Source organism: Neofelis nebulosa, chromosome 4, assembly GCF_028018385.1.
Source record: "Neofelis nebulosa isolate mNeoNeb1 chromosome 4, mNeoNeb1.pri, whole genome shotgun sequence".
NCBI lineage: Eukaryota > Metazoa > Chordata > Mammalia > Carnivora > Felidae > Neofelis > Neofelis nebulosa.
Window position 1 is genome coordinate 75,510,938 of NC_080785.1, and position 27,780 is coordinate 75,538,717.

At 39.5% G+C, this 27,780-nt stretch overlaps 1 protein-coding gene across 6 annotated transcripts in view; it reads right to left on the reverse strand.

Annotated features, from left to right (window-relative positions):
* Positions 1–27,780, reverse strand: part of CDK14 (cyclin dependent kinase 14) — a 633,696-nt gene that overhangs the window by 587,741 nt on the left and 18,175 nt on the right. For 4 of the 6 annotated variants that reach the window (XR_009260494.1, XM_058725143.1, XM_058725144.1 and 1 more), the window contains exons 1-2: positions 18,594–18,844; positions 11,216–11,247 (exon numbers count right to left, since the gene is read on the reverse strand). Coding sequence is in view for 4 of the 6 variants with exons in the window: in XM_058725143.1 (XP_058581126.1) it covers positions 11,216–11,247; positions 18,594–18,684 (123 nt within the window). In the remaining 2 variants the exon portion in view is untranslated. Of the gene's footprint in view, positions 1–11,215; positions 11,248–18,593; positions 18,845–27,780 lie in introns of those variants that run through there. The other 2 variants (XM_058725141.1, XM_058725146.1) reach the window with 2 other exon arrangements.

Genomic DNA, 27,780 nt, shown 5'->3' on the forward strand with positions numbered 1-27,780 from the left:
AAGTCACAACTTCAATAAACCTCTATTTCCAAATTACCTTTTTGTTACATTTTCTTTTTTCAGATGTTTCCCCCATACAGGAATACATATGTTTCACAAAGCAGAGATCATATTCTATATGCAATGGTTGTTTTCACTGAACACTGTAAGTTTTATTTTATGCTTTTAATATTTAAGATATATAAATATATAAATATATATGAATATATACAATATATAAAATTGTCTGCAATGAGTATGGTCATTTTCTTAATAGCAAAGTATTAAAATTATTCAGTGGAAAATATGTAACTGTGATAAGAAGTAAAAATTCTGAACCTGAAAAAAAAATCTAAGTTGAGTTCAATATGCCATATTATATCGCCTAAAAAAAAACTATTCAAATGCAAGGAAATGTATATATAAGAAAATATAAGGAAAATAAAGGTAATGTATCTATTAAAAGCGAATCACCCAAAATTGTGGTCATCCAAATAATGTCATTAATATGAGTTTCAAGATTTTTACCTTCTAATAACTGCAGAGAAATTAATTTAAAAGCAAACCAGCATATCTTGCAAAGTATATACTTGTTTATTTCTTCCTTTTGTGACTAAAGCACCTTTTTGTTGCACATGCAGCACATCATTTAGATAAAGTAATCCAAACCTCTTGGGGAAAGTTCTGAGCTCAATTAGGGCATCAGGGGACAGGCCATATGTTACCAAGCCTCTGGCACACCTGAACCCCAATATCTAATGACCCAAGGATGCTCATTTATAAAATTAAATAGTCGCTCTTTTAAGAGTAGAGAATCAAGTACTGCAGATCATTCTCCATCATTTCATTTGAAGACAATGTAAAGAGAACTACACAACTAAAGAAGGTTTAAATAAATGAACACCTACAACACAAAAGATGTAATTCATGCCTTGAATGACTACTACTAACACTCAATTTTATCTCATCAATCTTATCTCTTATTTCTTTTTTAATTAATGAAATTTTTATTAAAATTGAAAAAAAACTAACTTCTTATTCATTTTTCTGTTGTAGGATAATGTCTACCTAGCCCCTTCCTTGTTAAAAAAAAAAAAAAAAAAAGCTTGATCCCTATCTTAGTCTTATTTTAGCTAGAATATCTAGAATATTGAAATATAAAAAAAAATACACAATTTAGAACCAAGACTGTATTTTCTGAGCCAAAAATCAGGATGCAGGACCTGAAATCAAGAGCTCTTAAAAAAAAAAATCAGACTGCATGTGACTATACCAGTGTCCATCTTCAACTCCATTCTAATAGTTCAATAATAGATATTTCAGAAAAGTGGCTCTCAATCATTTTCGTCATCTGAACACATCTGTGGGATATGACATACTCTCAAAAAATAACCCTGGCTAACTGCAGCAGCAGTTGTCTCAAAGCATGTGATTTGGGTAGGGAAAGTGCACTGAAATCTTTAGGAAGCTTTTAGAAACTCACCATCCACACTCGTCACTGTTTTATAGAGCTAGTACAATCTCCTTTTTTGAAAAATCCTTTAAAATAGAACAAATAAGGCTCTGAAGTAACTAAGTCATAGTCATAACTCAGCTTTAAGGCATATAACAGTCCAGAGGAACAGACTAATTTGTATCCACCGAGACAAATGTGATGGGTGCCATGGCACATTCCCATGGACAAACTCTAGAATATGCTGAATTCCTGGTATATACCAAAAAAAAAAAAAAAAAAAAAAAAAAAGAGAGAGAGAGAGGATGACATCAATCTGCTCTCTATTTTTTTTTTAAAGGAAACTGCTTACTTCAACATTTCAGCTGATAAGAACACAGAATTATAATATGTTTGAGGTCACTTAGAGTAGAATGCTAATTCCCAGACACTGAATATGAAGATACCTTTTAGACATTACACTTTACAGACATCTCACATGAAGAGTATCCTAAGATTGAGAAAACACAAATAAGTACATGGAATTGGTCACTCCAAGACTCCAAGACTCTCTTCAATTCCAAGTCTCTTTTAATACTCATGAGTCTGACTTGCCAGCTTAGAAAAATGTGTATCAGTGAAAAGTCAAATAAGTACTCTATCTGACATAATTTAGTCTGAGTATACAATTACATGCTAAAATAAATTTTTCTACATTAGTCATAAAAGCCTTAAAAATGTTTTGTCTACACACTCCTTACCCATGCCTATAACATTTAATATCATGAAATTTAGAATTTAGAGTAGCTATTCAGAAAGACTTACACAAAAAACTACTAATCACATCACTTAAAAATTAAGCACATAATGTTGCCCCAGACATTGCAGTACAGACTACTGCCATATTTTTAGATCATAAGAAAAAAAATTTAAAGAAAATCCCCAGACTCATATGCTTAAAACAAAGAAAAGAAAGAAAGGGGTGGGAGGGGGAGGAGGGAAGAAAGAAGGGAGAGAGGGGAAAAAAGAAAAGAAAAAAGAGAGAAAAAAATTTAAAAACTAAATAATATTTTGAAAGAATAACCAGAACCAACTTTATATACTAAAAATAAAATAGATTCAAAGGAAAAACTGAATAATCCTTCAATTATTATCTTTACATAGTGAGAGAGCTCCTTCAAGAAACCTGACACTGATGCATCCTGGAGGAATAAAGCTGGCAAAATGGACAGCAATTTGCTGGTTCCAATTTTTTGTAATTATGCCTTTTGTAAATTTTATGACACAGAGAATAAGAAGAGTTAATTGTGTTTTAGACTATTAAAAAAATTCAAAGAATGTATCTCTCAGAAAAGGATTACTTAGAAAGGTATGTCTGTCACATTGATATAAAGGTCAGCACACTCCAGATCAAGTACAGACTATGATTCCAGTCCTCCGAAAGCCCTGACCCTTTGGTTTAGCTCATTTCAATTAACATTATGGTGCCTAAAGTAAGAGGCCGTCTGAAATGCAACCAAGCCATTTAAGGATTTGTAGATTATAAATCAGCGGTTCAGGGGCACCTGGGTGGCTCAGTCGGTTGAGTGACTGACTTCGGCTCAGGTCATGATCTCACGGTTTGTGAGTTTGAGCCCCACGTCGGGCTCTGTGCTGACAGCTCAGAGCCTGGAGCCTGCTTCTGATTCTGTGTCTCCCTCTCTCTCTGCCCCTCCTCCATTCATGCTCTGTCTCTCTCTGTCTCAGAAATAAATAAACATTAAAAAATAAATAAATAAATAAATAAATCAGCGGTTCAAATTTAAGTCAGAAGGAAAATGGTATAACATATTCCCTGTAGCTGGGCCCATTTTGTTCTTGAAGAATATCGTAAGTACCTAGGTTGTACTTAAAAAAAAAAAATTAAAAAAACTCCCTACACCAAAAGTCGGCTCTTTACAAAAGAATTCAAACATGCAAATCAAAGCACACCCCACAAGGAAACACCAACCACCCTTAAAGGAGAGACTTGCTACTGGTTAACGGGCCCTGCCATCAGGGTGCACAGTGCCCAAGAGAAACCCTACTCATGCTTTCAACTCCTGTAACATTCTGTCTTCTGGGGATTAAGAATGTGGAAGTGACTAATTCTCCCAAATGTCATACATTTTACATTTTGTGACATGTACTTCCTCTCTGAATTTTTACAGCACTACCCAGACACTCTAGCCACTGTCTCAGACTAGACAAAATTATTGTAATTATGTGTGCCATAATTAGGGAGACAGTAAATGTGATCAAACATTTATAGAAAGGAAAAACTAAAGCACAGAAAGTTTTAAGAACCCAGAAATCTCAACTAAATTCCAATGACAGAATAAAGGAGGAAGTGAGGTTCTTTTTCAGATGGCTCTTTTTCAAACGTTGCATTTGAAAAACTACTACGTACCAGATTACTGGCACAATCCGAGAATAGTCTGTATATTTCTAGACTTCTTGCATGGGACATCCAGGGATGTCAGACATGACCATGGTGAAAAGAAAACAGGATATACTGTAACATAAAATCTTACTATAAAGAGAGTGAAGTTGAATTTGTGCCCAGACCCAACACTGCGAGATGATAGGAGCCAGTCAAGATGTGCTTGTCAGTGGGATTAAATTCCCTGAGACTGATGAGATTAAGAGTCAGGGTCGGAGCATATTCAGAGCCTAATAAAACAGACATCAACAATTGTTTCCTGTACAAATCTTTGAATAAGGAAACATCACAACAAGAAAGACATGTGAGGAAGGCTGGAGCAGAAGAGTGAGAGATGGAACAGTGAGACCAATTAAGAGGTTATTGGGATAAAAAAGGTAAAAGTGATAAAGTCCTGAACTGATACGGTGTCAGCTGGTGATAATGAAGGCATGAAAATCAGAGATGACTGATGAGGATGGAAAGGTGGGCAAGAGATAGATCATGGAAGGACTTGAAGGCCAAGTTAAGAGTCTGGACTTGAACCTGCAGCTAACAGGGAGCCTTTAAAGTATTAAGCAAGAGAAAAGCATTTCAGATCTGTCACTCTGTGGGAACGGGAGGCAACTGTAGGCAGGGAAGCCAGTAAGAAGATGACCATACGTCCAGGCAAGAGAGGATGAAGCTGAAGTGTGAGCCTGCCTCAGCAGTGGGAAGGGAAATGGCAGGAGGCAACGAGGACCAAGCCAATGCCAGGATGTGGTGCTTGGGGCGAAGCTCAGGACAGTGTCAGGTTGCTTCTGCCTTGGAAAATCACTAAGATAACAAAGAGAAAAGGCACAGGCTGAGGAGTACTTGGTATGTGCCGAGACTGAGATGACTACAAGATAAAGAGGCAGGAACATCAAATGGGCAGCTGCATATCTGGGTTCAGAACAGAAAGCGGGCTCGGCCACACTCATGGGAGTATATAAGGGAGTAGCCAAAAGGAAAGAGCAGGAACAGACATACTGCTCGAGGAGGGCATGAATAAATGATCACAGTGGACAGAGGGCTTCCATTAGCACAGAAGAGACGGGGAACACTTAACTGTGCTCAGAGCCTAGGGTGAAACACCTGTAAGAAAGAAGAGACACAATAAGAAAGAATAAGTAGATAAGGAAATACAGAATCAATTACACAGATTTTGGAGTGAAAGCAGGGAAAGGAGTGAAGAGGAAAGGAGGAGGAATTAGCCTAGAACAGGAGAAAAGACACATCCTCCTCTGAAATTGGAAAAAAGGAAATAAAATTGGAGCAAGTGAAGGTACATGTGCAGGCAAGGTGCTGACGCCTAACAGCATTAAGTGTTGTAGGAAGTTGGAGGGTGTTATGAGTTTTAGATTGTGTACACCAAAAATTCTTAACCATACCCCTCGCCCCCAACCTCCAAATGTGATCTTATTTGGAAACAGAGTCAGTGCGGATGTAATTAGTTAAATTAAGACGAGGTCATACTGGAGTGGGGTGGGCCCCTAACTCAATACAACCAATGTCCTTGTTAAAAGGGAAAAGTTGGAAAAACACACCCTCATTAAGGGAAAGTGATGTGAAGACACACAGGGAGAAAAGCTAAGAGGAGAGGCCTGGAACGTTTCCTTCCCTCACATCCTTCGGAAGGAGCCAACCTTGCCCACACTTTGATTACAGACTTCTGGTCTTCAGAACTGTGAGACAATACATTTCTGTTGTTTGAGCCACCCAGTCTGTGGGACTTTTCTACAACAACTCCAGCAAACTAACACAGAGTGGAAAGTCATCTATGAAAGGAAGGAGGGGTGGAGGAGGGTAGCTAGAAGGATGGAGGGAAGTGGAAAGGTTTCAGCAGGAAACAGGCCAGCCACACAGGGCAAGACTGTACACAGTTGCCTTGGGTTCCAGCTAAGGCCAGAGACGATAAATTTATTTACAGAGTGGTTTCCTCAAGCAGCTCTTGGCAGCCGGTGGGCAGAGGGGGAAAAGATGCCAGGTCAAAATCAAGGTCTGGCGGAGTAGATTACAAGCAAAACACAAAGGGATACGGCCAATGAGGATACTGGCAAGGGAATGATGTACCGTGAGTGAACAGAGAAGGAAACAGGAGGGGGATGGGCAGAGAACAGGTGGTCTGGAAACAGGGAACCCACAAAGAACAGATAAAAGGAGTACAGCAGGAGTGAGGAAGCTCACAGGGAAAGATAGTTACTGGGATTTAGTATTTTAGATGAGGAAGTCGGGGAAGTCGGAAGCTAGACAGCTGTATACAATGTATACATTATTCACACAGACACAGGGGCCTCAGACCATGATGGTAGTTAGGTGAGAAAAAAACTGCAACAGCTCCCACCACCCTCAATGCATGGAAAAATAATGACCAGGAATATCCCCAAATCATATTTGTACTTGACTCCTAGAATCTGGTTCTCAGAAAAATCACTGCTGTGTTTATATCTCCAGTATTACAGTTACATATTTATACAAAACAACAAAGAGGGGCATGGCCTAGAAGCAGAGGTCAATGCATATGACCCCCCATCTATCTCACAAAATTATTATATTAAGCAGAGAGGAAGCAAGTTACCTATAAAAATGTACCTGAGGAAGTTACAGATCAGATGTAAAAATGTTAAGACCTTTTATATGCTTTGTACACATTTCCTTAGGATACAAAAATTAAAATAGCTGTAAAATGCAAAAATATGTGTTGGCAGCCCCTTCTACTTTGCAAACAGGGAACAAATGACCAGAGCACAGAAAATTAAAAAGCTCGTAAATGACCAATTCCCCCCCCAATACAAAAAAAGTGCTTAATTATCTGGATTATATACGATAAACAAACAAACAAACCTCTTTGCATTTCCAAGGTTTATTTCAACCACTCGAATTTTTGTATTTCTTAGTAAAGAGCCAAGCATACTCAACACTTTGTTCTGGCAACTCATCTGAGCTAAAATAACAGAGGCATGAAGCATAACTAAAACTACACAATTTAACCTTTTTAATTTAAACACAAGAACAATTCATGATTGCTGTGGCTTTAGACATTTCCAACCCTTTCTAAACACACATATTTATACTCACTTAGAACTTTTTACTTCCACAGTTCAAAAGGCTTTATACATAGTACTTTTACACTGGGAGAGATTAACTGTATTTTCTGACTGTTCATATTTTAGGTATCATTTTGAAACAAATTACTAATTTAAAAAAATAAGATTCAAAACTTCCCTGAAGTCATAGTATATTATGGCACAGGGAAAATGAGGCCACTCAGGAGACATGGCCTAAGACATCTACTGGGGACAAAAAGGTGAGAAAGAATTTGGAAAGTTCTGCAACTTTATACAAGGATATAAGGATATCCTTATAAATGGTTAGTCCACCCATCAAAAGTATAGATTAAACTTAGAGAACAAAAACGCTTCATATTTTAATCAGCGCCCAGATACGATATGAACGAAGAGCGAAATGATCGTCCTCTCTCCAAATAGGATGGGCTTCAACAAAATTTCCTATTCGAACAAAGTTGCCTAGTGTAAACATCCCTGAATACTTAACTTCCAAAGTGTCTCATTCTCTCTCTACAACAAGCAATAGCACACTATTCATGAATATAATTCCAAGCTGCTTATAAAAATCCACAGTCATGGCACTTCAGCCTATTGAAGAATGAAAGAATAGTAAGTCTTTCAAATAGGTCCACATCTCTTTTTCTCCTCTGTTCAAGGTCAAACATTTACACACACCCTATAGAAATCCTCTAGGAATCAGGGAATAGCAACTAAAGTCCAGCTCCAGGCACTCTGGAGGAGGCCACTCCTTGAGGTAAGGAGTCCTCTGCCTCATAAATACTGAGTGGGAAGAGAGATGCCACACCTTGATGCATATCTAAGAAGCTGATTCAGTACCCAGGTTTCAAGACTCGAATCTTAACTAAATTCCAACACAGAAGTCCTCCAACTGCCAAAGAAAAGTGAGTTCAAGAAAACTTCTAACACTGTAATCTGAGGATGATCATAGAACTTGGTGACTTCTTGCGTGTTAAATCACAAATGCAGTGTCCTTTTCTGGGATCTTAGTAAAACTGTAAGTGCATGTTGACTGTTAGGTAGGATTTTATTTTACATTTAAAGATAGATAGGGTGCCTGGGTGGCTCAGTTGGTTAAGTGTCTGACTTCTGCTCAGGTCACAATCTCACAGTTCAAGCCCTGTGTATGGCTCTGTGAGGACAGCTTGGAGCCTGGCGCCTGCTTCAGATTCTGTGTCTCCTTCTCTCTCTGCCCCTCCCCTCCTCGAGCTTGCTCTCTCTCTCTCTCTCTCTCCCCCAAATATAAAAAATAAAGAACATTAAAAAATAAAATAAAATAGATTCTCCCTCCCCCTATGGGATGCTTGGGTGGCTCAGTCAGTTAAGCGACCGTCTTCAGGTCAGGTCAAGATCTCAGCTTATGGGTTTGAGCCCTGCATCAGGCCCTGCGCTGACAGCTCAGAGCCTGGAGCCTGCTTCAAATTCTGTGTCTCCTTTTCTCTCTGCCCCATCCCCGCTTGCGCTCGCTCTCTTTCTCTCTCCCTCTCTTTCTGTGTGTCTCTCAAAAATGAATAAAGGTTTAAAAAAATTTAAAGATAAAAAGCAACTTGAAGATGATCCTCTCGGACTGGCTTTACAAATGAGAAAACTGAATGGCTAGAAATTGGCAAAGGAGAATCCACATTGTCTGACACTCAGTTCAACATTCTCTCTACTTATTGACAATATATATTTACTCACATTCAACAGGTATTTACTGAATGTTTTACCATGTGCAAGACACACGAGGGATTACAAAGCTGAATGTAGTCATCCTCTCAAGGAATCTAAAAACTGGTGAGTTTCAAACAAAAAAAAATGGTGGGTTTCACAGTTTTAATATGCAAATCATCACACGAAGTCTCATATGGTATGGTAGAGGAATATCTGAAAATAACTCTCCTCATAGCCCCAATTCTTAATTTCAAACTAAATCTTTCTTTCCTCCTTGTAGCCCTTCCAAATACAGAAGGTGATGTCATGGTGAGAGCATAGGTGAAGAGAAGGATGATGATGACAACGAAGACAAGGGCAATGGGAATACCAACTATGAGACATTTACTATGTGCCCATCACTCTTCTGTAACCTTCATATACTTAGCTTATTTAATCTTCGCAACAATCTTAGGAGGGAGATAAACATCTCTAACTTATAAGAGACTTGGAAAAAGTAGGTCAATTGCCCCTGAAAAGGTAGCTGAGTTAGGGTTTACACCCAGGCATGCCTTTACTACTACCATCTCCCAGGAGCCTGACCCTGGCACTTCCCGTAATTAACTGGAAACTCCTGGGCCCCTCTGGACCTCAATTTCTTCATCAGTGAAATGATGAAGTTGGCCCCATGATTTCCAACATCTCCTCCAGGTGTACCATTCTGTGATTTACTAACTTGAGTTTGTTTTTGTTTTTGTTTTTGTTTTACCAATCTCTTGTACAGAGGAAGGAAAACACTTTGTAAAAGCTAGAGAAAATTTTGCCCCATATTACAAAATCCAGACCTTTGTGCAAAGGTTTCCAGGTAAAGGAGGGTGGGTAGTAACCAGCTTCATATACACATCCTTCCTTAACTTTCATCTAGGTTCCAGCCTCAGATTTTTTGGAAAGCTAATCTCACAGCCACATGACAAAATAACAATCATTAACAATGGCATTTAAACTAAACAGGAGGTTTTTCAAATTCCTAATAATGATTAGGAGTCATCTGTAACAACATGGGAAACTACTACATTTTGGGTTAAAAGAAAAAGGCAGCATATAATAAATGGCTTATGTTTTTTTTGTTTCTAAACATAGGGAAAGAAGCAAGAACATTCAACAGTGGTTGTAGCTAGGTAATAGGATTGGGAGATTTTTCTCCTTTTCCTTATTTTTTCTCTTTTACGTAAGCTTACATTACCTCCATAATTAGAGGGGAGACATTTCTTTACAAAGACAGAAAAAGTACCAAATATTCACCAATTGATTTCTTCTAAGAAGAAAATATACTCTCCTAAAAACATCTCAGTAACACTGCAGAAATTCCAGAAATACAGGTTTAGAGGAGAACATCATTATTACCAACTATAGATGGGGAAGAAAATATTCCTCTATTGCTTTAGGTCTAGAATAACTAAGCTTTACAGGATGTTTCAGAAATGCTGGAAGGAGAAGTTGTTTTGTAGTCCAGGGACACGTGGCTTTGTAGATCTGGGACCCAGGAAAAAAGGAACAGGTGCAACAGACAAAGAGGCAGACCATGAGAGCCAAATGTCACTGGCCCCATCCAGAAATCCCAATCTGGAGCAGGTTCTCCCTGAGTGGTCCTGCCCTGCACCACAGCCAACCACATGGCCAAAGGGATTTCCACAAGCACAAATGTCCTCACTTCTCTGAAGCAGTAAAGCAGTGAGAGAACAGGTAGCTTATTTCAGAGAAACTGCAACTGTTAAATCAAACAACCACAACCAAACTAATCCATGCTTCATTAGGCTGAAGGATAAGCACACTGTGTATATACTTTTGTGTTCATATATAAACTCACTACACACACACACACACACACGCACGCGCACGCGCGCACACACACACACACACACACACACACACAGCCCAATTTACAATACATGTCAATTACTGTGGCTTTGGATGGTGACAATGAAACACTTCACTCTATAGCACTCCTGAGAATATTTTGTAAACACATTGTCTGTCTGGTGATTCCCACTGATACCACAAAAAACTCAGGAAAGAGTACAATTTAAAAATCATGTTCAAAATGCTATTAATTACATATGGACCCTCTGCCCTCTTGGAACAGACTTTTTTGCTACTTTGTAGCAAGTAGGTAAAGACAGATCTGATATACAAAGGATAGGAAAACTAGAACAGGAAAGTCAGCCCCTCCTTTGGGAATCTGATAGACAATAAGTGGCATCAACGTCGCATCACATCCTGATTCAGTGCAGGGCTGCGGGGAGCTGGGGTGCCCAACTTACCAACAACTCCAGACTTGCCCTAAGCACGTACCTCACAATGGGCTTCTCCAGCACTACCACCATTAAGGGGTCAATAACACAAAGGCCTGGGGGTATTTTTGCTAATTTAAAAAGACATATTTCTGTTGACTGCCACCAAAATTCATTCAAATAATTAAAGCTGAAAAATAATACAACTATAGAGATGTCATCGCTTCTTTTTTTAAGGCATTTTTTCTGCTTCTTAAGTGTGAAGTTGGCACCTATTAAGTATACCCAGAAGTAATTAAATACATCCAACATAAGATAAAGAAATTTAACCTACCTCATCAAAGGTGGTGTCGTCTTTCTTCAAAGCTGTAAAATAAAAAGGGAAAGGAAGAAGTTATTGTGAAACATCTCAAGGAAACTAAGTATCTAAGTTCTAGAAAACAGAAAGAAAACAAAGCAGTATGGTGTTTTCATTTCAGAAAGTAAAACTGTACCCCAACCTGAATAACAATGTTATGATACAAATAGGAAAACTACAAATGAGACAGAGAATTGCACAGCATGCTTCTTTGTGAGACACTTTCATAAATATGTAAATGGACTATCCTCCCAAGTATGGAAAAGAAGAATGTATATCTTTCCCCTATCTCTTCTTTAGTAGGAAAACATTTTAATGAAAAGTATGAAAGAATCAAAAAGTAATCTTAAAGAAATGTCTCCTTCAGCTTCTGGGTTTTGTGCATATGTCATTATGCACGGTGTGTGGTCCTCCCAAACCAATTGTCAGGATGACACCCACTCTGCACAGTGCCCTGAATGAGATTCTCATACCGAGAGAGGTTTAAATACAGTAATGAAAGACTAAGCATGTTAAACTAAGCACTGCAGAGACATAATTCAAACATTTCAACATGATCAATTTTATAACGAAGTATCACCAAAGGAAACAATGCATTCAGAACGTTGTATGGGAATTGGCAAATGCTCAAAATTTATTTAAATATGCATGGATTCAGAATTGGCATTCTATTACTCTAAAGAGAGAGAAGTAAGTATTTCATGCATAGTTGGCAAACACCCTAGTTCCTTAAATCCTACAATTACTTAGAATGTTTCATATTAAGGAGAATGCACAAAGGAGCTAATTTAGCTGAAACCACTAGCTGGAGACATGTTTCTAATTTATAGAATTGTGCATAGGTGTTTACCGTCTGTACTGGACAGTTCTAGTCAGGATAGAAGCACTTGTGTTGCTCTTACTTGGAAAGCTATGTTCTGACAAAAGCAATGGAAAACAAATTATGTTGGGAATCAATCTCTGAGAGAAGTCATGTGCTTAAATGGAAGCTACCATACCAGAGCTTATATTATATAATGTAACAATCTTGAAAAGTATATTTTCTGTTTCATACCATAGACTTGTCTTTTTAAACATCAGGAAGTATGTAGTTGTGGTGAATTAAGGGGGGTGAGGGTAGATTGAGGGAAATAAAGTGTTTCTGAAAGTTCAATTCTTAGTTTTCCTCTTTTTACCTAAGAAGCTGATCTGTACCAAATTTCTCTACTGACTTTATTAGAGGACAACTACTTCTAAATGAAAAATAAAAAGACAGCCCTTTATACCATTCTCAAATAGCTTATCTTACATTCAATTACTTACACACATTTTATTATATATTTCGCTTTAACTTACACTAACTCTAAAATAAGCTATTTTGAGGGGCGCCTGAGTGGCTCAGTCGGTTAAGCTTCTGACTTCGGCTCAGGTCATGATCTCATGGTTCGTGAGTTCAAGCCCCGCGTCAGGCTCTGGGCTGATAGCTTCTGTGTCTCCCTCTGTCTGCCCCTCCCCTGCTTGCACTCTGTCTCTCGCATTGTCTCAAAAGTAAATACACATTAAAAAAATTAAAATAAGCTATTTTGATAGAAAGCTGTAAGATCCTCAATGATTCTTAAAGACTATTTTTAATTTAGAATGTAAAACTTCTAATCTAGAAGGCTTTCTTTAAATATCAGTCAACAATGTTACTAAACTCCCACCCTCACTCCCTCAAACCTAAGACATATCTTCTAATTAACATACTTGAGTAGTGATTCCAAGATAAAATATTAGTGACCTACATAAATATAGGCAAGTTGTTCCATCTAAAAATTTTTTTCTAATAAGAAATGATTAGCTCACTGATTTCAAATACAAAGTCAATCATTGTACAGCCACATACCTAGCTCATTTAACAAAAATTAATGAAAAATTATGTGGCTGTCATGTAAGATGCAAAGCTAAAGGAGCAAGCTTATAAATCACAGCACAAACTTCCTGTATTTTCTTTACTTTGGACATAATAAAAGTTTAGTCTTGGGTTTTCTTAAGCAAAGCATCCAATAAGAACTACAGTTAATAACTACCCCTCGGGTAACTGCAAACACAGAATGAAGACCCTCAAACTGAGAGATAAAGAAAGCAAGAAACTAAATTGTCTTTGACATCCTGACTGGACTATTTCTTTCTTGCCCCCAAATCCTGCCAATTCCTTCAACATTCTGGATAAAGGGGTAGGGTCTGTAGGTAGAAAGAAATGGAAGAAATATCAGAGGAAATTGCAGGTGTATCTTCTAAGATATAAGGAGCAGAAAGCTAGATTCTCTCCCATGCACACTATTTTCAAGCCCAAGATATCTTAGGGGAGAACATTTTAAGACCAAAAAATCTATGACTTCAGTAACTCTTCACTGGTGGGTCGACACTTTATATAGTTTCTTATAAATATGGAATCCTTGCTTGAACAGCAGTTAACAGTAACAACAAAGGCCAATTAAATATGTCTCTGCCAAATATTTACCAGGTCATTGATGAATAATAAACTATTACCCAAACAAGCACGCAACATCTCATTATTGATTACATTCCCCGATTGTCATTAATCATTCATGTAAATGTAAACTCACAATTGTCTTCAAAGATATCATGGAATAGCAAGTATATTACACTTTTATGGGTTAACAAAGGTGTATGTATACATTGAATCATTTGAGATAATCAGGTAGTCTATTTAGTCCTCTGCTCGGACACTGCTTCCTCTAGAGAGCTTGCCATGCTCTCACCAACACTAAAGTGGTGTCCCTCCTATGTTCTCCAACAGCAAATTGTGCTAATCTTCTTGGTAAAATTTGTCATTCTATATTGTCAATGCCCTTTCACTGGCCTGCCTTCTCATAAAAGTCCTTGCGGACTGGTACCAATGGCCACTGAAACTGAATGTAAACACAATATCTCGCACATAGGAGGTACTCAATAATTATTTGTTGAATTAATTATGTCTACCTCAAAGGCCAAAAGACAGCCTCTTGCCTTTTGAGACACACTAAAGTGTTGGCATATGAAAACCATACACTATTTTCTCTCATGAAAGGATCATAGATATAAATTCCATTTCCTAGTTTTCAAATTAAAATCTTTTGAAACTACATTGGAAGAAGACATGGTACTGTATTTACATTTTGTGTCTGAACCTTTAACCTTAAGAATGGACTTATCAAATGACAGCTGGACTCTACATTACACACATACAGAACAAAGTAACAAACCCAAAATTTCAGCCTCTTCCTTTCATTCAGTTCTCTCACAAACTACATCTTTTAAAAAAAATGGTGTACATGGGCTTCACCTCAAATATCACAGAGTATAAACTTCCTTTCTCTGGGAGTTAATCCAAACAAGTGTGAAGAAATGCATTCAAATGACTATGAAGAAATGACAGTTTGACCTAATCTTACACAGAAAGCATTCCTCCTCCTAAGCTATCATTCAAAAATAAAAAGAAACAGGAAAGAAAAGAGGAAAAGGATTTTAACATAAACTTTTTAACAACTAAGTTCCCATTTCTCTTTATTTATGTTAACCAAAATTAAAAAAAAAAAAAACACGTGAGACAACAACAGTAATTCCTAAATAAGTGAACACACTGACATTATTTAGCAGAAAACCATAAATACTCACCACTGAAATCAGTGGATGACTTTGAAATTCAATTACACCCATCTTGTAAAAGAACTGTAACTATGTTGTAGTCACTCCCTGGCAGATGTCATAAATTAGAGTGCTATGGCTTGAAAGCCAGTGTGTTTTATTAGACCTTATATAATATAGTAATCTCAGATCAGCTGTATTGGGGTGGGTAGCGACAAAGCTGGTATGACCATTTACATGTGGATGAATTAAACATCAGCGTTGCCGCTCTTATACAGTCCAAATGGTTATTAACAATAAACTGATTGAATATCACATACTTTCAAAAGTTGTGCTCATTTTCTATAGATGAACGGTTAACTTCTCAGGACTAAACAATGATGCTGTATATTTTATCCTATAACAAGCTACACTTTTGAATCATACTAAAAAAGCAAAATGAAGTCAGTATGTTTACTTCAAAAGCCATCATAGATAGGTTAAAGGGAATGCATATACAGAGATGTTGGATTACTCCACAAGAATAAACCATTCACTCTTTGATCTCATGAAGTACCAATGAAGAAAAGGGGGAGACAGGGGATACATAGAGAAACTGGAAGGAATAGTAACAGCCCCCATTATTGATCTTCACATGTAACATCTTGCACTAGATATTTTACGTATTCTATCGGATTTAATCGTCACAACAACCTTAAGAAAATGTATACATGGGGGCGCCTGGGTGGCGCAGTCGGTTAAGCGTCCGACTTCAGCCAGGTCACGATCTCGCGGTCCGTGAGTTCGAGCCCCGCGTCGGGCTCTGGGCTGATGGCTCGGAGCCTGGAGCCTGTTTCCGATTCTGTGTCTCCCTCTCTCTCTGCCCCTCCCCCGTTCATGCTCTGTCTCTCTCTGTCCCAAAAATAAATAAAAAACGTTGAAAAAAAAAATTTTTAAATTAAAAAAAATAAAAAGAAAAATAAAAATAAAAAAAAAAAAAGAAAATGTATACATGTGGACTCTAAGGTTGAGGGATATTCTGCTAGTTGACCAAGACACACAGCAAGCTGGGAAAACAGGGTTCAAACCCAGACCAGACTAACTCCAAAGTCCATCCTGTTTTAATACGGTAAAGTCAGTAACCACTTCTTCCCTTCTCTTTCTTCCCACCTAGAAAATCAATTATGTCAATATGATGCAATCACCAATAATGATAATAACATATTATGAACATCTCTTGAGTCTACACTACATACTGCACAAGACATCATATGCGTTATTTCCCTAAGTACCAATATCAAAACTGAGTTGTACATGAAAAACTGAAGCTCAGGGGCGCCCGGGTGGCTCAGTAGGTTAAGCATCCAACTTTGGCTCAGGTCATGATCTCACGGTTTGTGGGTTCAAATCCCACGTCAGGCTCTGTGCTGACAGCTCAGAGCCTGGAGACTGCTTCCAATTATTTGTCTCCCTCTCCCTCTGCCCCTCCCCCATTCACACGCTGTCTCTCTGTCTCCCTCTCAAAAATAAACAAACATTAAAAAATTTAAAAAAAAAAAACAACTGAAGCTCAGAAGGTGAGGGACCTGTTCAAGGTCACACTGCTGCGTGTGGCAAGACGGGAAATCTCCAGTGGTCTGACACAGCCCACACCCTTAATCTATGCACTATACAATCCCATAGTAAAAACCCCATTCCATAGTCTTGAGCACCTTAAAACCTTTACATAACCAAATTCGTTTTATTGCTTTTTGATGTTGCAAATATAACATTAAGAACGTACTCAGATAACAAAGATTAATTTTTCTGCAGTCCCACTTCACATGTATGTCTTGGGTTTGACATACAATCATAACCACATAAAACCTCTTTATCTCTTTACAGTATTCCAAAATGGGACTTGCTATTCAGAATCATGACCTTCCTTCAATACAAGAAATAATCAGTTAGGTTCACTGCACTGTACTGTTTCTGAAAGAAGGAAGTAAAATCTACTAGATCATAGAAGACATTTTAACAAGTGTTGGAATCAAAAGGAGTTTCACATCACTAAATCTCAGTAAGCTAGAAAATCCAATTAACTGTAATACCCCATTCGCCAGCATTGTAGTTAATCCAAATTTTACTGATTGTCGATCAAAATCTTAAAATTGCTTAAACATAAGGAATTTTTGTATTAATGTCCTTGGTTTCTTACTGAGATTCAACTGCAATGAATTATTTAACACAAAACTGGAAGGGCTCCAACAGAGTCATTAGCATTAGTAAATATACAGTTAATGTGTTTTAGAACAGGGCTTAATGGACTCCAGAACCCGCCTCTGTGATGCTTTGGGTCCCAGGTTGAACATCCTCTTTAAAAATGCACACCAACTGAACACCTTGCTCTCACACTCTTGGCTTCAAACTTCATTTGCATGTAGGAACTCTTCAAATGCATCCCTAACTCGTGAGAGTGAAACTGCAACTATCCAATACATGCAATAAGTAAAACCAAGATTAAATGTTGGTTTCACACCATAACTTTACAGTCATTTCGGAAAGATTTTGTGTACCAATAGAAAATTTTTAAACCCAACACAAAGAAAACTAGGCTAAATTTTGATCCATATTTCCTCTTGCTTGAAGAAAGTTTGCATATTTTACAGTGTGCTTATATAATGATTTTTTTTACAGGAATGGATGGATGGATGAATGACTCCAATACTCATATTCACCCCAGGGGTTTATTTTAAGGAATTAAGCACTTTATGCTTAATTTCCATTAACACCTTCATTAACATGGATGACATGTTAAACAAGTGAAACAAAGGCTAGAAAGCTTCTTAGGGAATCCGAGGGGTTATTTTTAGTGCTTGTAGGATTTTCTTGCTGAAAACAGTTACCTGCATAAATGAAAGTTCTAATGTTAGAGGAGGCAGCTACCGTCTTAAGGTTAAAAGGGGTTTTCTATGGCTAACCCTAAAAAGCTAGCAAACCCACTCCACATAATACTGTTGTCACCCTGTTATAGTCCGTGACATGGATTTATTCTTAAATGTCCTAAACATTTCTCAGTCGGTTTTTATTTGTGTATCAGTTGGTTGGTTTAAAGACAATAGCCCCGGAACTGTAGTAAATGTAAGAAGTTCTGGGGACTTATTTCTAAATGTTCAGACAAGTTCACAGCGCGCATTTATTTGCTGCAATGGAAAGATTCAGAGAGCTTGGGACAGAACAGCCGAATCTCGCTTTCGAGGACCCGAGGTACCGAACAAAAGGTCCCAAGGTATCTGTCCCACTTCCCTTTAGGTTGGATGTGTTAAACAATACGAAGGAATAGCTCAACGTTTCACCAATTTCCAAAGCTAAATTACTGACTAAACACCCCAGAGCGAAACCTGCGCGCAAAAAAAATTTAAAAAAATAAAAAAATAACAAGTGACCCAGGCGGCCGCTCAGCCCGGTGCGCAGCGGGGCCCGGGGCGTCCCATCGCCAGTCCAACGCGGGCGCGAAAGGCGGAGCGCTAGTGGCGAGGAGAGGAAACCCAAACTGTGGGTTTTAAGATCATCCACAAATGATCCCCTAGATCCCGAGGGAGAGGGGTGTCTCTCCTTTCCATTGTCGCCCTATCCCAGGTCCGGGTACTGTTCCCTCCACCGACCGCGCGCAGCACACTCTACACCAGCCCCGGGTGGTCGCCGCTTTGGTGATGCCAGAAGCGCGGGGCGGAGGAGCAGGCGCCGGGGGCGTCCGGCCCGGTGCCCGGGGCAGCGCGCCACTCACCGATGCGGCTGAAACTCTCCGACAAAGTTCTCCGCAACTTCTTCATCTTGCCGATCTTCTCGGCCGGCTGCGGCTCAATGAGGTCGCACATCTGGGCGACGCGGGGCTCCGGCAACTTCCCCAAACTGGTCCAGAGCGGAGTGCAGACAACAGCGAGGGCGCGCGGCAAGAAGGCGGCGCCTCCTCCTCCTCCTCCACCACCTCCTCCTCCGGCCAGGAGGCGACGCGCTGGGCTCAGGAGGCGAGTGGGGAGCTGCAGGCTCTGCTCCGGCCTGGGCCGCGGCTGGGCGGGCGGGGGCGTTCTACGTGGTGCCGGGGGCGGCCGCCATCGCCGCAGCCGCGGTGGCCCCGCGCCGCGCCGCCGCCGCCCGGCTCATTTTCCCTCCTTTGTAACCGAGAGCAGCGCGGCCGGCGGCCGACAGCGGGGGCGGCGCGGCCGGAGGCGGGGCGGGGACGGGCTGGGAACAAGGTGCGGGAGCCGGGGGTCGCCGGAGCGCGCGGGGCACAGGCGGGGAGAAGTTCTCAGCCCCGAGTTTCGGGCGTTAGGGAGAAAGAGCCGCGGCGCGTAACCGCCACCCGCCCCGCCCTAACCGCCCCTCCCGCCGCTTCCGCCCCGCCTCCCCCTTGGCAAAGGACCCCGGGCTCGGGACCCCAGGAAGACCTTGGCTCCCCGGCTCGGAGTCCGCGTTCTCGGCGGGCCTCTAGCCCCGCTCGCGCCCCCGCGGCGCCCCCTCCCGGCCGCCCCCGCGCGCCTCCCCCGGCCCTGCCCGCCCCGCCCGCGCGCTCCAGGACCCAGGCCGGCGGAGGGCCTCGAACAGGCAGGGCTGGGAGCGGGCCGCTACTGGGGACTCCTCTTCGCGCTTTGGGGAGGCCACCCAAGGAAAAGCTCTGGATCTCGGTCGTTTATGACTGATTTTCTCCTTGCCACGAACGCGTGTGAAAAGGGCGAGGACCTGGGGGGAGGGGGTGGCCACCACCACTACCTCTGGGTCGGGGGAGTGGAAAGGCCTCGGAGACGCACTCAGGTTTGAGGGCGACTTTCTCTTTTCCCAGTTTTGCTAGGGAGGTTGTTAAGTTGGGCCCGTTTTTTTTGGGGGGAGTCAAGTGCAAAGGCAGAAGCGTCAACTGTAACCCCCCAAGGCACGGTTAAGTGCTGTTTCCTTCACCGCTGTGTCACACTGAGTGACTGATGGGAATGTAGATGCAGCTGATTTCTGATGTAAATACCCAGCTCTATAGTAAATAGCAATGGGATTCTAGAATGTGTTACCAATTCTGGAATATATTAGTAATCTAGAATTACCAATATTCTAGAATTGGTAATTCTAGATTGCCGATTCTAGATTACCAATTCTAGCATGTATTTCTAAATTGGAAGTCTTGGAGCCAAAAAAGATTCCAACCTCCTCTTCCCCGGCCTCAAAAAATAAATTTTAAAAAGGAAGACGTTGGGGGAGGCTTTATAAAATCCCAAAACAAACAGTTCAGGCAGCAAACACACATCGTCTTCATTCTATTAAAACGTGGCGCAGCGAACACTCCAAACATCACTCTCCCAAGGGAGAGAGAAGGAAGATGGGGGAGGGACTGAATGTTGATTTGGGGCCAGCAAACTCCTTATGAATAGAAATTTAGTAATCTTGAGTCATCTGGCTGTGTAAGTAATAAGAGCTTGTGAGTGTGTGACAATGCTGTTTGGTTTAAAGGAAGTTTTGGGGAGTTTGTGTTTTGTTAAAAGATTTTTATCTTAAAACAAAAACTAGCCCCCTGCCTTCCTTAAATTGTGAGGTAGAACACTTCGACTTGTTCTCCTCTGCACTGAGCATATTATAGGGTCTTGATAGATGGCAGCTGATAACAGGAAGTCAAGCCAAGCAAAGGAGGGTGGGGAATTCATCAAGATGCAAGGAGGCTGGGTCCTAGTGACCATAATTAGATATTATAGACAGCACCAATATGGCCTCAGACAGGAAAAAGTTTAACTTTTACCACTTCCTCAGATTACTTAGGGAGAAAGTTATCAGCAGCTATGAATGAAAAAACAAAAGCAACCAATTAAAATACTGATGGGTTCTGTCTACCGAGTCAACAAAGTTGAAGAAATAGTTACTAATTTAATAAGCTTTGAGTACTGTGTGTCTGTGGCTATCCTATTCACTCTGACAATGACTAGTTCATATAGGTAAATACACATATAGCTACAGATACAGATTCTCCATTTTACCTCCCCAGTATTTAATATTTCCAACCTTTTTAAGGGTCAACTTCTGCTCGAATAAATCATGGTATATGCATACAAAGGTATAGTAAGTAAACACTTTTTTTAGATGAGATAAGTCAATATGTATTGATGTGCAAATATGTCTAGGGTAACTAAGTAAAAAGCAAATTTATCATTAAATCATTTGTGGGGAAAAATATACAGATGTATGTTTCCACATGCACAGAAAATTTCTCCAGAAAAAGAACAAAGAATGATTAAGTGTGCATACCCAGAATAAAGAGAACATTTCCTTTACCCTTATACCCTTAACTACAATTTGAATGTTTTACCCAAAGAACACGTTACTTATAAATACTAATAAAAATACTAATTTAAAACATAAAAATAATATTTACTTCATTTTTACCTACCCTACTCCAAAACTTCTGCTTTTGCATCTCCAAAATAAACCTCACCTCATTACAATAGTATTCCTAACAGGAGAGATAGTGGTTAGTAATGGACCAAATAAACCTTGTCAGTTATGAATAACCAACTTCCCGTTATATGCTTAACAACTTCCTTTGTTGGTTATATATTAAAATGACTAATTTTGTAAGACACTATGACACAAAGGAGGACATTTTTAACTAGATAGTTTTAAAATGTATACACTTAATAGGATTCAACTCTTTACACAGTTATGTTTCACTTATGTCTTTATCCTACATTTTTAAGTTCCCTGAGGGAAGGGACTCTGTATACAAAAAGTACAATGTTTATTTCATAGTGAGTGTAAGCTAAAAATTTTTTTTTATTTTTTTTTAATGTTTATTTATTTTTGAGACAGAGAGAGGCAGAGCATGAGCAGAGGAGGGGAGAGAGAGAGACAGAGACACAGAATCCGAAGCAGGCTCCGGGCTCCGAGCTGTCAGCGCAGAGCCCGACGTGGGGCTCGAACTCATGAGCTGTGAGATCGCGACCTGAGCTGAAGTTGGACGCCCAACCGACCGAGCCACCCAGGCGCCCCGCTAAAAATTTTTTTAATGTGTATTCATTTTTGAGAGATGGAGGAAGACAGAGCATGAGTGGGGGAGGGGCAGAAAGAGAGAGACGCACACAGAATCCAAAGCAGCAGAGCCTGATGCAGGGCTCGAACCCACAGACCATAAGATCATGACCTGAGCTGAAGTCGGACACTTAACCAACTGAGCCACCTAGGTGCCTCATCACAGTGGATGTAAATTAAATGTCAAGTGAATGTAGAATGTATCGCTGCCCCTGAGAAGTGATGTGTTGTCCTCAGAAACAAAGATGACTATCCAGCATCTGTGTGGCATATGTATTTTCAGTGGGAGGATGGATCTGTGCCAGTCCTCCATCCGAACTTCTGGTTCACAAGGTTATAGTTTGGCTGGACTGAATTAAAGGTGCAGTATCTGAATACAAACACATAAACTTACCTAGAGGCTGAACCCAACATGAGTTGACCTTAATCAAATTCATCGATTAAAGCATGCATATATATTAATTAAGCCTTGAGGAGTAGCAACAGTGACTGGACATCCACCACAACTCATGGGTTCTAGTCCCTACTCTAAATGTTGTGTGGCCTTAAATAAAGTGACTTACCCACTTTCTTATCTATAAAAAAAAAAGGGAGGGGGCTTGAACTAGATGACCTCCAGGGTCATTCATTCCTGCAAAATTCTGATTTTAAGTTGAATGGTGAAATTTCTCCTCTCCCAGCTTATGTACTAAAAGGTAGATTTATTAATGAGAAGTAATTAACATGCAAGTAAGATGGACAAAGACAAAGACCATCGACAAAAATTAGGTAAAATTTAAGATACATTATTTCTAGTTCTGCTATACATTAATTACGCTTTTATTATAAACGGATCTTGCCCATATAAGAAAAATAGCAGGCTAATATGCTGGCAGTAAATTTTAAGGGAATGAATCCTAATCCAAAGAAGATAAATTATAGAGGATTTGATTAGAATCTATAATCTAGCAAAAGGAGAAAACAGACTTACTGACCTGAAACGGTATGAAAAGATATTATCAGTAAAATAAAATCTATGAAACAAGGATGTCAAGTATGTAGGGAATAGAGTGGGAAAGCAAAATTAAAAAGAGAAAATGTATGTTTATTAATGTAAAATTTTAGAATTTAACCAAAGGGTAAATATTAAGACATACAGTCAGGTTGTAATTATTGAAGTGGTGGAAATTTACCTAATTAAATATCCTCTTAGAAATCTAAATAGTCACCCTAGTTAATTATTTTTAGGATCAAGTATTATCCTCCTTTTTTGAACACAGCCAGCAGGAACTGAAGTAGCACAAGTTTGAGTGACTTATACAAAGTTCCCAATGAGTCATCAGTGAAACTGGCACATGGAATCCAAAACTCTTGTCACCAACTTTTGGTTAATGTCTAGCCTTAAGGGTTCCTCCCCCCCCCTTTTTTTTTTTTGACATAGAGCAAATTAAAATAAAAAAGGGAAGGGGAATGGAGGGTTGTTATATCCACACTTAGGTAAATGGAGCTCCCCATCCTTCCCCCTCCCTGTCTATCCACCACCCATTGCCTAGTGACTCCTAATTTCAATCCCTTTCACATTTACAGGAATCATTCTTGTTGCCACAAACATCCGGGCTTGTGCAGAACTAAGACCTGTATTTGTCTAATTGTTTTATAGGTAATTCTCTGTTTGTTCATCATATATTTCAAGAGACCTAAGGACCTAAATAAATTGATCTACTTGCAAATGGCTGTAGTATGAAGAAGCTGCCAAAACATCCAAATGATGTCACTATTAATTAGCTCAGAATAGTTTTGAAGAAAATAAACTACCAGGGTCAAAGCATGCATTGAAATACTGGTGAACTGCCCTGTCCTATTAAACCATGTTTAAATATTAATGTTACCTTGTTCCTGTTTTCAATTATTATATAATTTGTACAATGGAAGTCCATAGAAGAAAATACCAACCATGACATAACTCACTGAATCATGCTGTTTGGTGTTATTTGTGTGTGTGATACAGATGTGTCATCAAGAAAGGGTCCTCATTTATGACTGTCATCAATTTCAGTGCATCATGTTGCAGATCCATCAGAATTAAACTTCAGGGACCAGTCCTTTAATTGAATTCTGAACATGGATGTGAAAATGGTCAGAAACTAATGTTTTAGTGAACCAAAACCTTATGCCTTTTGGTCAGTACAGACAAGTCCTGTTAGGAACAATATGTTCAGAAATGCAGCTCTTGTATCAAAAACACCCTAATCTTTCTTTCCAAGGCACTTGACAGTTCATCTGCATTCACATGCCTATTCTAATCAAGTGCTTCTAAGCCAAAAAAAGTGTCCATAGGATAATTATGTTGGTGGTGTCATCAGACATATCACATTCCCTAGCAAAACTCACTATTTATTATTTTTAAATGTAATTGAAATACTTATGGTTTTATAATGTGCTATAAATTGATGCTTTTATTTTAACCCATACTACTCCAAGAGACATTATCATTACCACCGTGTTACAAAAGGAAATGAGCCTAGCGATGCCTAGATGCCACCCCGAAATCATCACACAGCTTCCAGTTTTAGATTGAGACACAGTTTGGTTACTAAAAACTTTTCTTTTATAAAGAAATTTTGTGTCATGATATATGACATTTTCTTTTTCTTTTGATACACTTTGGGTATAATCATGGTTGTCCTTTTGGATAGAAAGAACTATTCCAAAGCAGAGAAAGTTCTAAAAACAAACTCAAGCAGGTTAATGGATAGATAAAAACTCCTAAATTCCAGTACTATATTTTCTTTTTTCATACCTTATGGGAAAATATTAAAGGTGTGGTATTCAAAGGTAATACAATTGACTTTGAAAAAGAGGCTCCTTTCTACTCTACTCGGTGCTTGTAAATGAGCTAAACATTCTAAAACTATCACTTATTGGGCCATTGCAGCACGCATCAGAGTAGTGGATTCATAAAATGTAATTTGGTCATAACTAACATTTAATATAATATTCCTCACCTATGAGAATGAGTCATACCAAAATTACTTGGTGTCTTAGTCTGTTTGGGCTGCTATAAATGGAATACCATAGACTGGGTGGCTTTTATTTTTTTTTTAATTTTTTTTTAATGTTTATTTATTTTTGAGACAGAGAGAGACAGAGCATGAATGGGGGAGAGTCAGAGAGAGAGGGAGACACAGAATCTGAAGCAGGCTCCAGGCTCTGAGCTGTCAGCACAGAGCCCGACGCCGGGCTTGAACTCACGGACCGTGAGATCATGACCTGAGCCGAAGTCGGACACTTAACCGACTGAGCCACCCAGGCGCCCCAAATGGGTGGCTTTTAAACAACAGAAATTTATTTTCCACAGTTCTGGAGGCTGAAAGTCAAATAAGGAAACCAGCATGGTTGACTTCAGCTGAGAACTCTCTTCCAAGGTGAAGACCGTCAACTTCTCACTGTTGAGAAGTGGGGAGGGAGCTCCCTGGGACATCTTTTACAAGGGCACTAATCTCATTCATGAGAGCTTCATACTTATAATCTAATCATCTCCCAAAGACCCTCCAAATACCATCATATTGGGGATTGTTTCAACATATGAATTTTGGGGAAACACAAACATTCAATCTGTGCATTTGGGGAGCATTTTCAAAGGATCATTCTAGAGCATCCTAGGCAGAGACTGGAGAAGCAGGAGGAGAAAGGGGCACATACAGATTGAAAAAGACTCCAAGATGATTCTTGTACAACCCCCAACAAGTAGTAAGAATCACTGATTTAGTCCCTTAAATGGCAACATGATGGTTGTTATTTGATGAAAGTCAGATAGGGAAGACAACGTAGAAATATTCATGGAGCATAAAAGACAGTAATGCTGGAGAGGTAACATCCTAGGTGTGTTTCAAATGGTAAAACAGAAACCAGGGATAGGAGCCATAAGATACTCTCAGTTCTAGAACCTTTTGTAATGGCCTATATAGTATCACCAATCCTCTGCTTCTTCATCTGTAAACAACAGAGAGAGAATTGTTCTGGTCCTACCAGCTGAAAATTATCTCCTTTTCCTAATCAAATATATTTGATTTCTTCTAGTTACAAACCAAAAAAACAGACATAGGCCAATTGAGCTGAACAGAAAGGATTGAGAGAATCGTTTTCTAGTACTGTCTCTATTCTCTTATCACAAGCAAGTAATTTTACTTGACTTCATTTGTGTAATTATCAAATGCTTTTTAAAATTTAAATTCTAGTTAGTTAACATACAGTGTATTATTAGTTTCAGGTATAGAATTTAGTGATTCATTGCTTACATATAATACCTGATGCTCGTTACAAGTGCACTCCTTAATCCCCATCATCTGTTTAACCCATTCTCCACCACCACCCCCCACCTTCCCTCTGGTAACTATCAGTTTGTTCTCTACAGTTAGGTGTCTATTTCTTGGTCAAATGCATTTTGATACTTACCATGTCCCAAGCACTGTGCTAGGAGCAGGATATACTGCAGTGAAAGAGGCGGAGCACAGTCATAGCCCTTGCCTGCACAGAGCCTGCAGACTAGTGAGGGAAAATGAAAAGTGACCCGTTTTATTTTTTTAAGTTTATTTATTAATTTTGAGAGAGAGAGAGCACTTGTGCACACGTGAGTGGGGGAGGGCCAGAGAGAGAGGAAAGAGAGAACCCCAAGCAGGCTCCCCATTGTTAGTACAGAGCCCCACTCAGAGCTCAATCTCACAAAACATGAGATCATGACCTGAGCCAAAATCAAGAGCTGGACGCTTAACCGATTGAGCCACCCAGGCGCACCCCCTCCCCATTTTAAAACAGAGTAAGAACTGGGTGCTATTGATACCGTGCATCAGAGAGATTTCTCTTGCTTCTGAAGGTCAGAGATGTCCACCACATATACTGAGACCTGAAAGATCCACAGAAGTAGTCAGGTGACAGGCAGGAGTTCCTGGAAGAGAAATCAGCACTTGGGGCCAGATGGCATAGGAAGAACATAGTGCATTCAAGAAACTGAAAGATGGTCTGAATATAGAACAGATATGAAATAGTCTGGTGAATTTGACAAGGACCAAAAAGTAGACACTTTGGTAATCATGTAGTAAAGGCTATGTATGTTTCAGTTACTATTAGAAATGTCAGACAACACTCATGGTACTTTCTGTTCCTCTTAAAAACCCACAAAGCTATAGTGAATGGACTTTTTTAAGCAAAAGTACACATGCACATAGAGAGTAAAAGAAGAAACCAAAACAATTTTGGAAGCTGGAAAAATCGTAATTGAGTAGTTATTGACTTGTCAGTCCCAAGAAAGCTGAATCCTAAGCCAGCAGTTGGCAGGGCTGAGAGGCAACCTACTGAAGGTTGATAACTGAATGTCAAGACACTTAACTTTCTTTCCTCACCTTCTTCCCATAGTTCTGACCAACCAATTGTCCTACAGTGAAACCCACATTTGACAGGCCCAACCATGTAAATGGAGTTGCCTAAAACTTTTTAGTGCCTGTTTCCTAGACATAGGCAGACAGCCAAAAATCTCCAGACAGCTGATGGAATATTCTAATAAGAAAGAGGCCAAAACTAACATAGAAAAGCAACCAGGAAGAAATAAAGACTATGTAGGAGTGGGAGAGGGAGGGTATTAGTATCTTCAAAGATTCAAAGACAGTGAAATACTATAAGATACTGCAGTTATTAGACAAGAACAGGATGCTACAAATGTTTTTAAAAGTAGCGGCCAAGGGACAAAATGGATTCTTGGATATTAAAAATATCATAGTATAAAATAAAACTTCAGGTGAAGGTTTAAAACATAAAGATGAGGAACTATCCCAGGAAGTAAAAAAAAAAAAAAAAAAAAAAGATGGGAAGTAAAAAGAGAAGAGGGATTTTTTTTTTAAGTTTTATTTATTTTTGAGACAGAGAGAGACAGAGCATGAACG